The following is a 12,500-nucleotide window of genomic DNA, read 5'->3' as shown; positions in this document are numbered from 1 at the left end:
CATACATACATACACACACACACACACACTCACACACCGACATACATACATACACACACACACACACACACTCACACACTGACATACATAGGCACACATACACACACACACACACACACACACTCTCTCTCTCTCATGTCTCTGGTTCTGTGCGTTGCTAGGGAAGGAGGAGGATTGGCCAGTTTCAGGATAGCAGACAAGCTTGTGCTCTAAGTTATGCGCCAGCACCAGTCGTTTATCTGATCTGAGATGTTTCATAAAGTCGGGAGGTATCGCTGGTCATGCCTCTGGTTATAATGCTCCTTGGTTATAATGCTCCTTGGTTATAATGCTCCTTCGTTATAATGCTCCTTGGTTATAATGCTCCTTGGTTATAATGCTCCTTGGTTATAATGCTCCTTCGTTATAATGCTCCTTGGTTATAATGCTCCTTCGTTATAATGCTCCTTCGTTATAATGCTCCTTGGTTATAATGCTCCTTGGTTATAATGCTCCTTGGTTATAATGCTTTACATCGTTCAGACAAAGAGTGAGCGAGTATTGGTGTTTCCAGCTGGGTGGAACGGAAACCAGCACTCCCACTGAACCCCCGCATGTTCCTTCTCGTTATACATCATTCAGGGCAGTTTGAGACTTGTTCTTATTGATCCGGCTGATGGTGTTCAGGTCCAGTGGCGTTTTATTGATCAGACCATCTGTGTAGCTTAGAGTAGCATGCAGGGATTGGGCTTCTGTCAGTCCTGTGAGTCTAAACTGGACGTACGTTTCCACTTATATCAGAGAAAACCGAAACAGATGTGACCTGAAAACCATGGCCCTGCCAGGGGAAGCTGAATAACAACCAGTTTCACAATGTCAGAGTCCTTATTTCAGCACCCAGACGACATGATGGAACACAGATAATGCTGTCAGCGTTTCCCATGATGCACCTGTGCGGATGACTGATGTGCAGCTCTTCAGAGCGTGGTGTGTGTGTTTTTGGGGAACCGCGTTGAGCATAAACTGCGTCTCTAATCGAGTGTGGGGTGTGTGTTTTTGGGGAATCACCACGTCTTTAAGAGCACCAGGGAACAGGGAGCAGAGAACTGAAAACACGCTGAAGGGTAATCTCAGCTCCAGCGTGTGGTTTACATAGTCACGCTGTTCTCCATATTTTATGCTGCAGGAGGGGCAGGTACAGGTAACATCACCTACACAATATCTGCAGGGACACTTTCTGGTTATTAATGCTTGGATATGCTGCCGTTATTTCATAGTTGTCAATGTTAAATGATACCATTTTGAGTCCTCTGGCATTTTAGCATTATTTTTTAGAAAGGGAAATTCGATTTTGCAGATCTAATATTTACAGTATCAATGTGGCAGACTGTTAGTGAATTTATTCAGTTAATTTCATTATTTGTGTGCCTCCCTGTACCCAGATCCATAACTCAATGGTCACAGTCTTTAACTGTGTTTTGAGTTTGAACAAGCCTTTGAATTTAGCGGCTTCATATCTCATTCCAGAGAGAATGGCCCTGCATTGTCCAAACATAGCAGGCTTTTCCGATTACCTTTAGCATATTTGCTGCCAATTTTCTTTTATAATAAAATAGGAGGAAAAGCTTTGTTGTCCCATTTAATTAATGTGCCGTTTGAATGTGTCCTGTGTTTCGCCTACACTGAAATTTCCATTCATCCTGTTATACTTATGAGGCTGATTATTCACACTGGTGTAATTCACCGCAAACTGCTCTCGTTGTTACATAATTCCATTTGAGCTTCCCCTAAAATTCCCAGTGGATTCGTTTTCCAATGTGGGGAAAGTCCAGCAATAATGCCAGGAAGCATCTTAACACTTATACCAGATTCCATTTGATATAAACATAAACTCAAACATGTGTTGCTTTGGAGGTTTTTGGCAAATAAATATATAATTAGTTTAGTGTGCTGTTCCCTATGGATACACATGAGCTGAAAACATAAGTGGCATGGTCAGAACGTCAGGCTAATTCAGAGAGGAGAGATTCAAGGCTGATTCAAATCTCTCTACAGGTATTTACATGAAAAGGGTGAGAGATGTAAATGTGTGTTTCCCTCTCCGCCTCTCTGTCTTGTTTTGAGGGAGGCAGCCGGGCTCTTGTTCTGAGGGAGGCAGCCGGGCTCTTGTTCTGAGGGAGGCAGCCGGGCTCTTGTTCTGAGGGAGGCAGCCGGGCTCCTGTTCTGAGGGAGGCGGCCGGGCCCTTGTTCTGAGGGAGGCAGCCGGGCTCTTGTTCTGAGGGAGGCAGCCGGGCTCCTGTTCTGAGGGAGGCGGCCGGGCTCTTGTTGTGAGGGAGGCAGCCGGGCTCTTGTTTTGAGGGAGGCAGCCGGGCTCTTGTTCTGAGGGAGGCAGCCGGGCTCTTGTTCTGAGGGAGGCAGCCGGGCTCTTGTTCTGAGGGAGGCAGCCGGGCTCTTGTTGTGAGGGAGGCAGCCGGGCTCTTGTTCTGAGGGAGGCTCCAGCAGCAGCTCAGGCCCACAGCTCAGCATGTTTCCTGCGTTAATAATTCAGCAGCAGGCAGCTGGGCGGCTCCGTCTCTTACACAACGTTACGATCTTTCCGGCTGCTGTAATTAGCGGGGAGCCGTCCAGGGATGAAATCGGCAGCGTGACAGAGCGCGGTCAGAGCTGCTCCTCGCCTGCCTGAGTGACATCACATCACATCACGCTGCACTCACTCAGCCGACACGTCTATCCAGCAGGGGTCAATCCCCCCTGGGGCAATGCGGGGTTAAGGGCCTAGCTCAAGGGCCCAAAAGCTGTGCGGATCTTATTGTGGGCTTGAACCACCAACCTTCTGGGTCCGAGTCATGCACCCTAGCCACTAGGCTACAGGCCCCCCCCAATGCAGTGCAGTGGTGCGGGGTGGCAGTGGAGTCCCTTGTCTCCTAGCAATGCCCCCCCCCATCCTCTGACCCCCTACCCCCCCTCCGGAGTGAGGTATGCCCCCACAGCTGGGGTCCGCCTTGCAGCCAGAGCCCCCGCCCGGCCGAACCCCCAGACTCCCTGGGGAGACCCCTAATAGAGCCCTTAAGAGCGTCCATCCTAAAGATATTCCGCCCCTCAAAAGGGCCGGCCCGCCCTAATCAGCGGCGCCCGTCATTCTGCGGACACGGCCCAGCCGTTTCCACAGCGACCGCTGTTGTTATTCCTATTATTACGCAACTGTTAATACCAGGAATCTGTTATTGAATCTGTGTTGTCAGGCTTCCCCGTTTGCCACACCTGTCACATGTGCGAGGCCCTCAGTACGCTTCCAATGTGCTCCAGTCGGCCATTTTGTCACCGGAGGCCGCGCACAGCTACAGACTTTTTCCACGCCCTGGGAGCATGTTCTCACGCAGGGAAGAGCTCTGCTCCCTCCAGAGATGTGTCATCCGCTTTTCAAACGTTATTGTTTGTTACATCACATTTCCCCAGGACGTACATAAGCAGCACTGAGATCCAGGTACAGGCGGGTGTTTAAAGTTACTTTCCAAGAACAGCAGCCTGGATTAGACACACAGTATAGCGCCATTCTCAAACAGGTTGTCACTGTGCATTGACATTTTCCTGAACGAAAGGCTCGGCTACGTTCTGGGAAACACACTGGAAACTCATTTCCCCATTACCTAAAAAACTGGCAAGCTGAATTCAGCTTCAGTGTGAATCTGAGAAGAACAAACGTCCTGGAAAACCGGCCTGAACTTAAATGCTCAGGGTGAGTCCACTCGAGTTTACTGCAACAACAGTTCTCATGAGGACCATCGTTACTGGAGGTGCTTCCAGTCCTGTACAAGCTGGGATGTCCTTTACGTCAGCCAATTTCCTGACAATTTGTTCCCAAATTAGCATTAAATATGAACATTAATAATGAATGATATTATATAAAACGACCCCGGCACCTCACCCCTGGTCAGTGCTCTCATCATGGAAAGCCCTGGACATCTCTGCCTTCCTCTTGGCACATAAACAAGTTTTCATGTGACCAAACCTCATTTGCACTCATTTACTGCAGCCGGTGCACCCAGAATTCCCCCTGACTCAAAGCACTGCAGCGTGTTCTGCATTTCAGTACCGATTTCTCAACAGCGTCACAATGTGCCTTAATTAGACCGGAGCTGGTTTGTCGTAGCTGGGAAATTGTACCAAAATTATGACAACGTCACTGGAAACAACCTGAATCAACGACTTTGCTTTGGATTTCACTGGCCCATTACCAAGAGCAAGATTACAGTAATAACAGTAATACTGGTGTTCATGTGAAATCTTTTGGTGAATTGACTTTTGCACATTTTTACCTGTCTGGCACACAGGTACTGGCAGAGACCAGGGTCAGCTGGCTGGGGTTATAGAAGCTGTGAGCTGGTGAGGTTTGAGAGGAGACTCAAATGGAAAACGGTGAACTGTGTTTAGGAAGAGAGAGGACAATGTTTAGGGCTGTTTTGTGGAGTTGGCTGTGTTTTTAATGAGAGCAGGAATGAAACGTACAGACATGGGGCTGTCTCAATGCCTATGGTCAATGGTTTAGTCAAATAATTTTTCTTTGTAATTTTATACATGAACACCCAATCCAACCCCCCCCCCCCCCCCCCCCCCCCCCTCCCCCAAAATGGCTTGAGAGGTCCCATTTCCCCCCCCCCCCCAGGGGTATTACATGACGTCTGAGTGTGTACATCTGAGAGTGCGTACAGAACGATATCTTCACTCATCTTTGAAGCCCACATTGTTCACTGTCACTCAGTCAGGGTTCGTAGTGAGCTCTCCTGCAGTCTGTGCTGGGGACGACGACAGATGGAGAGCAGACCAGCCCCCCCTCCCCCGGTCTGGGTCCCTGGGGAGGGACAGCTGAGTGATTAACAGAGTTTGGGTTTTGCACTCTAGCAGAAAGTGTGAGCATTATCCGGTGACTTTAAAACATGTGGGAGGTAAAACCACAAAACATTTCCTCAAAAAAAAACTAAAAAAACAACTGAATATAGGCTACTGCCAAGAAACAAAAATAAAACCGTATCGAGCTCAGAAAAAATATCACAACACTGAACAATTTATGGGCTAAAATACAACTTACTGCTGATTTCAAATAGCCTATTGAAGTAAATATTTTTCATTCAGTACATTGCTTTCACATATTTTCCAAAAAAAGATAATATATCCTGCCTTCTATTTGCATAAGTAAATACATTCTTGCATCCGTATTCTTTTGCGTATTTTCTTTTGGTGTTGGATTGTTTATGACTGGCTTTTGGTATAGTTGTCATTTTTAAATTCACGTCTCTGTTATAGGGTACAGCCAGCATGTAGCCAATTATCCAGACACTTTTGATCTCGACTCTGTTAACCACTGGAGACGGGCCACGTGATTAAAATGGTGGCTATTTATCCAATTATGACCTTCAAACGCATTCCCTTCGTTTCCCTTCGATCTGCATTAGCCTCTCAATCTGACCGCTTTCCAGCCCTAATTGTGTAATTAGCCTGTCTGATTGGATGAAAACGGCTCATTAGCGAAACCTTAGAAATTAATTTTGAGTGAATTGTATTGTATTTCTACATTTTGTAAGAAATATAATCACATCAAGTTCAAAGGTTAAATAAACATGCAGTAAGATACACGCGTAGGCTACAATTGTACTTGAAAGAACAAATACATTTCAGAATGATCATTCGTGATTGATTGGGGTTTGCGTTAAACAACGTAACGTAGCTATTCTGAGATGTGTGTTTGCTGAACGTTTCTTATGTTATCTCGAACACTGTTTTTGTGAGACCGGTGTACGAAGGGAAGGAAGGGGTCTTGTCAGACACACAATGCCGCAGGAGACGCCACCGTTGTTTTGGGAAATACTTCCGCTTCTAGTGTCAGGTCATAAACACCCTTCCCAGTCAGGCATGCAATGGAAAAATCCACACTAGCTCCTCCAACGGGAGAGCCTGGTCGTCTGGTGGACGGGTGGGGGTGAGAGACGGGGTAACACAGACTTGTGTTCTTGGACCGTCCCACAAGCACTTCCCTCTTTCTCAGGCCAAAAACAAACACGAGGAAAAAGTAGAAACGGCACAAAAAAAAAAGAGGAGTCGGTAGTTTTTACCAGATTATTTCCCCCCTCCTCCCCGCTGTGATAGGTCTGCCGCGCCTCGTAAGTGGCGGGGCCTTTCTGAGATTATTCCCCAGAGCAGAGACCTGTAGCCGAAGGAGCTGGAAAAAGTGACCAAAGGCGCTTAGCTCCCCACAAAAATGCGTCTCCTGCCAGTACCCCGCCGCAGCTGGTGCGTTTAGGAATCTGGAGGAGGACGCGATGGAAACGGGCACTACACGCGCGCTCTGGCTGGGCGAACGCCGTCGGCTGTCGCCGGCTTTTTAAATGACCAAAGATCTCTCTCTCTCCCCCTATCTCTCCGGGATTAATGTGTCTTTGTTTGCCCGCTCGATTCCACGATGATGAAGCGAAGCAGACCCCTCATAGGTAAGAGGCTTGTACTTTGTGCTCGAGCAGACAGAGCGTGTGCGCGTGTAGAGGGGTTTGTTTTTCATCTATGCTGTCAGCGTGGGCGCGTGTACTTGCAGCCTCGCTACTCAAACAAAGCGCTGGAAAGAGAATGAGCGAAGTTCAGGATCAATACTAAAACTCTCCGTTACTTCACAGCTTAACTGTGACAACCAGCACATTTTCTATCGGGGAAAGGGTGACGCTTTCTGTTAGAAAATACGCTGTTTTCCCTGACCTTTCTGAAAATGCAAGTTAAAAGTAAATCTCTAAATCTCCGCGGTTTATACTGTGCGCTCGTTTACCGTATTAGCGTTTCTGCTTGCACAGAAGAAACCTGGATTGAGTCAGGATGTTAATGTTCAAAGCAGATTTAAATACTTCACTCGCCTCTAGGGAGTGATTTATTTGGAATGTTTACCTGCACCCATATTGGCCTTCATCCAACAACTCTGGACCCGCTAAAAATCAGCTGGATGTTTGAACACATGCAGCTGTGCAACCCCGGCACCGCGCTGCGCGTCTTCAAAAAGCACAGCCCAGCGGGTGTCATTAAATTCTGTGAAGTTTTCCCCCACAAAACTAGAGTTGGGCAAACTGAAAGTAACTGTGCCAACAGCCAGTACCTCGAAAGACATCGAGAGATGAAGAGAACAGTTGTGAACATTGTGATGTGCAAACCAGACAAAAGTTTTATTGTTGGAAAAACTTGTAGGCTGGTTCTTGCATATCTATTTAGCGTGGTCTACTGGTTTAATTTAAATGTAAACACAAGGCCCGCGTAGCATTTGGCTAAGATGCTAGCTTATTCTTACCCAGGGAATGCAGACCACATCAGGTGTCTTACCTTGATCGTCTGAGCAGGTAACTACAGGTATTTGTCGTTGATGCGCAAATTAAACTTGGATGGTTAGCGTGACCCCTCTCAACTAATGATTGAGCATATTCCTGAACTGTGTGGTCGATGGTCTTTGGGGCTATTCTTGTTGATTTGTCTTCGAATCATTTCTTTGTCTTTATTTATTTTATTTTTTTACTTGATACATTTGTGTTCTTGTTCTGACCCTGTCTGTCTTCTTAATTATTGTGAAGCACTTTGGGCTTAAGTGCATTATATTAAAAATCTGCTGTGCAAATCAGCTTAATATTAAACTTATTAACCTTGCACTGATATCTGGTAGGGCTGAAGTCCAAGAGGTCTAGTGAATCTCACTCCAGTCTTGCTTGAAATTTGAACTTGGTGGCAAATATCCAGTTATTGTTTTAGTGGTCACATGGAAGTCTGTCAGAGTTGTGTAACATGGAGTAGAGGCGATCACATGTCTGAATGCTGTACAGTGCATGTTAACAGAAGAGTCTTGCTGTATTACTGTTGTCTCTCTGTGTACAGTGCTGATTGGGCCCCAGACATGGCTGCCCTGGAAAACGACACTGTTAGCCCTCCACACCGGTGCATAATTATACTAGGCGTCAGGGTCAGTCATGGATCTTCTGCTCTGTCCAACATCTTCTGTGCTGTATTTTCATGACGGCCTCACTAACACGGCTGACATGTAAAGGGACGTACAACTAACCTTCCCAGAAAAAGCAGTGTGTGCAAGTGTAGTGTGTGTATAAGAAATGTATATGGATGTGAGAGTGAGAGTGAGAATGGGATGTGAGACTACATTGCAAAACCGGTCGTGGAAGTAAGAAAAATCCCCACCGCCTGCAGGACGAGAAGCAAAAGAGAGAGAGAGGGAGGGAAGGAGAGAGGGAGAGAGAGAGAGGGGGCGAGCCCTGAGAAAGGCCTGGGGCTCCGTAATATAGGCTTCCAGAGAGGTGCTCCCACCGCACACCGTGGCTGCAACTGAAAATGTCAACAAAACAGACAGGATAAGGACCAAGGTCGTCACAAGACCAACATCTCTGTCATGTACTTCAGGGGTATCTGAATCCAGTCCTGGAGGGCCGCAACGTCTGCAGGTTTAACTCCAGTCCTGGAGGGCCGCAGTGTCTGCAGGTTTAACTCCAGTCCTGGAGGGCCGCAGTGTCTGCAGGTTTAACTCCAGTCCTGGAGGGCCGCAGTGTCTGCAGGTTTAACTCCAGTCCTGGAGGGCCGCAGTGTCTGCAGGTTTAACTCCAGTCCTGGAGGGCTGCAGTGTCTGCAGGTTTAACTCCAGTCCTGGAGGGCCGCAGTGTCTGCAGGTTTAACTCCAGTCCTGGAGGGCCGCAGTGTCTGCAGGTTTTTGTGGTTTCCTTTAAGCAGCTGACAGTCCTCAGAATCCAGGTCTGTTAGCTCTTAAAATGACTGTTTAAGTGTTAAGTCACACCAGAATCCAGCAGACACTGCAGTTTTGCCAGACACTCCTGATGCATCTGTGGTCAGTACGGGGAAAAGGAACTGGCAGTTTCAAGCTGATTGGCTCTTTCTCTCCTGGTCTTTAACAGGGAAGATGGTGGTGTGTGACTAACCCGTTCCTGACCTGCGCTGGGGTCAGATTATCAGCCCATCGCTGTGCGCTGGAGATCTTCGCTTAGATCACGGGCCTCATCTGTTTCTCCATTTCATTCCATCTCCCTGCTTATTTCATCATCTAATCGTGATGATTTGTTCATCAACGTTTCCGCAACGTTTCGTGATGCGCTTGTGATTGACGGCTGAAGACTGTTCAGGTGTCCCGCATCCCCATATTAAATCATTGCCTGGTGCCGAAATTCTAATTTACAGCTAAACCAGCATTGGTTTAGGCGGCTAATGAGCTAATTAGGCTTGTGTAATTGTAATTGTTTGTAAGAAACCCACGGACACGCCAACCCTGTACTCATGGTTGTTCTCTGCAGTGTTCGAGGCACAGACAGACCTCAGCGCTGCAGTGTTCGAGGCACAGACAGACCTCAGCGCTGCAGTGTTCGAGGCACAGACAGACCTCAGCGCTGCAGTGTTCGAGGCACAGACAGACCGCAGCGCTGCAGTGTTCGAGGCACAGACAGACCTCAGCGCTGCAGTGTTCGAGGCACAGACAGACCTCAGCGCTGCAGTGTTCGAGGCACAGACAGACCTCAGCGCTGCAGTGTTCGAGGCACAGACAGACCTCAGCGCTGCCGTGTTCGAGGCACAGACCTCAGCGCTGCCGTGTTCGAGGCACAGACCTCAGCGCTGCAGTGTTCGAGGCACAGACAGACCTCAGCGCTGCAGTGTTCGAGGCACAGACAGACCTCAGCGCTGCAGTGTTCGAGGCACAGACCTCAGCGCTGCAGTGTTCGAGGCACAGACAGACCTCAGCGCTGCAGTGTTTGAGGCACAGACAGACCTCAGCGCTGCAGTGTTCGAGGCACAGACAGACCTCAGCGCTGCAGTGTTCGAGGCACAGACGGACCTCAGCGTGGGTGAGTGGTGTGAGTCAGGCAGCGCTGAACAATGACATTTCTGTGTTGCCATGGCGCCGCTTTGGGGCGTGTCCAAGTGCGACCACCTCAAACAGCCACACACACAGCGAGAGCCGCAGGCCTCCCGAGTCCTTTCAGCCTGGCCTCACAACCTGCGGCGTGTGATGTGTGTTTTTCTGTTTCAGTCTTAAAGGTGTCATAGGTGAGATTCTTGTGTTAAAACATTGTTACAAGACCATTGTGAATCCCTTCCCGTCGTTGAAAAAGGCTAACTGACATGTTGACTCACCCTCTGCCTGTGTTTATAGTCCTTAAATTTGGGTTTCAAAATGTACAGTCGATGGCCCGACACTCTGTACCAAAACATCGTATAGCTGTACAATAATTCAAGCTCTTTGGTTGAAAATTGGTTATAATTGCTACAGCCAATGCCGTTTCAACGTGGTTTGAGCGTGTTTGTTGCTGCTATTCCTCTCTTAACCGTTGGAAGTCCAAAATGACCTATTGCACCTTTTAAGTGTAGATCCATTAACATATTGACGTGGGAATCGTCTTGCTGTCAGACTCATCCTGGAGAGAGTGGCGTTGGTTGCACTTGTTTTGCTCTCTCTCTCTCTCTGTCTCTGAAAATGTCTTTTGTAACGGGTCAAAATGGTCGGCTGTTCCACCGTCTTAAGTGGATCTCCATGTGCGTCTGCGGGGCGTGGATTGTTATCGTTTGTCTTTGAGGTCCTGAAAGAATTCCCTCCGTGTGAATAGGTGAAGACCTGTGGGTGGGTTGGGCTTCCTTCCGTACAGGCCATTGTCCTATCTGATCTATAATCTGCTCTCTCAGACTTCCTCCGGGGGGCGCCGGTGTCTGTTTAATCTCACTCAGGGAGGGGGCAGGCTGTTGTAACGGCGTCAGCGGCAGGGTCTGTGTGGCCCCCGGTCACGTTCAGCCTCGGCACAGCGTGTATTTAAGCGGAAGCGGTGGCACTCTGAACACCGCGTTGCAGACGCACGGTGTGGTTTCTCCTACGATGGCGTCTGGGAAGGTCATGCTGCACATTCTCCAGGCTTTAAGCGGCTTTAAAGCGCGGGCCTACGTCATTGTTGTTTCGAGATACACCCACCAAACTGGAGCAAACTCGCCTCAAAGCTGCAAAACGTTACGCGCTGTTGGGAGGAAACCTATCGTTCAACACAGAAACTGGAGCAAAACACTTTCAGATTGAACGTGCCCTGGGAGGTGAAACGTGTCCAGAACATTCTCCTGATGCAGGTCCTTATGTCTGAAGCTCATTCACAACAAGAGCCGCAACGCCACATGCCAGGCATGCACCAAGACTGTTTCCTGAGATGTCTGCATCCTGACTTTCTCCAGGAGCTGAGTTTGATCACCTCTTTAGGGGTCAGGGATAATTTCCTGTGTTCCCCAGATTGGCTCAGTTGAGGTTTTATCTGGTCCATTTCGCGGCAGAAAGAGGGAGCTTTAGCGTAGCTTCCATGAGCATTCACTGTAAGTGCCCATAGTGCCTCAGTGTTTAAACCCTGGGCTGGATGAAGCTCTTTATACTAAATTTAGCCTGGTTACGAGTCCCTTAGATACGGTATCCAGCCCATAATAAAGTATAGCCCTGTGTTAATGCACTCCTCTATGCCGTACACAGAGAGCGTTTTGTTCTGGGTTCCCTGGCTCCTCTATGCTTTGGAGTGACCTAGTATATAGCAGCAGAGGATTATGGGATAGAAATGTAGCCCCTAGCACTTTTAATGACCGTAATTTTTTTTATTAAGAATAGAACCGTAAAAAGCTGTTCTGTATGGCCTGAGACCTCTTACAATAGGGCCACAGAATGGATATTAATGTGTATTCATCTCTCTGGGACAGGCAGCACTGTACGGTGACACAGAACCAGCTGTGGCTTCTGTATGTGTGTTTGTGTGGAACACACTCATTCCCCATCTCCTCATAGCCCTGTCTGTACGGTGGAGCTGGTTGGGTCTCAGAGTCGGGTTTTAGACATGGGCCTGGTCTTACCATTAAGCTCATTAAGCACTGGCTGAACTTCATTTTATTTTATAAACATAGTTTGTTCTGTTTGTACATCACCTTTTGCTCTGAAGTTTGGAGAGCTGTGTGTGTGTGTGTGTGTGTGTGTGTGTGTGTGTTTCCACATGTGTGACACAGGTGTGTGTGTGTTTCCACGTGTGACACAGGTGTGTGTGTGTGTGTGAGAGAGACACTCAGGTCAGGTGTGTGTGTGTGTGTGTGTGTGTGTGTGTGAGACGCAGGTGTGTGTGTGTGTGTGTTTCTCAGGTGTGTGACTCAGGTGTGTGTGTGTGTCTCAGGTGTGTGACTCAGGTGTGTGTGTGTGTGTGTGTGTCTCAGGTTTGTGACTCAGGTGTGTGTGTGTCTCAGGTGTGTGACTCAGGTGTGTGTGTGTGTGTATGTGTGTGTGTGTGTGTGTGTGTGTCTCAGGTGTGTGACTCAGGTGTGTGTGTGTCTCAGGTGTGTGTGTGTGTGTGTGTGTGTGTGTGTATGTGTGTGTGTGTGTGTGTGTGTGTGTCTCAGGTGTGTGACTCAGGTGTGTGTGTGTCTCAGCTGTGTGACTCAGGACTCTCTCTTTGCTCTGCAGATGAGATCATGCAGCAGGAGATCAGGCC

The 12,500-nt window shown here is 48.2% G+C and overlaps 1 protein-coding gene across 3 annotated transcripts in view; it reads left to right on the top strand.

Moving 5' to 3' along the window:
- Positions 1–12,500, top strand: part of mcf2l2 (MCF.2 cell line derived transforming sequence-like 2) — a 91,332-nt gene that overhangs the window by 14,022 nt on the left and 64,810 nt on the right. For all 3 annotated transcript variants that reach the window (XM_061239259.1, XM_061239258.1, XM_061239257.1), the window contains exon 2: positions 12,473–12,500. This exon is cut by the window's right edge and continues 56 nt beyond it. In XM_061239259.1, coding sequence (XP_061095243.1) covers positions 12,473–12,500 — 28 coding nt within the window. The remainder of the gene's footprint in view (positions 1–12,472) is intronic.

The sequence above is a fragment of the Conger conger genome, chromosome 4 (genome assembly GCF_963514075.1).
Source record: "Conger conger chromosome 4, fConCon1.1, whole genome shotgun sequence".
Lineage (NCBI taxonomy): Eukaryota > Metazoa > Chordata > Actinopteri > Anguilliformes > Congridae > Conger > Conger conger.
The sequence above is the reverse complement of the archived record's forward strand: the minus strand, read 5'-3'. Positions and strand labels throughout refer to the sequence as shown.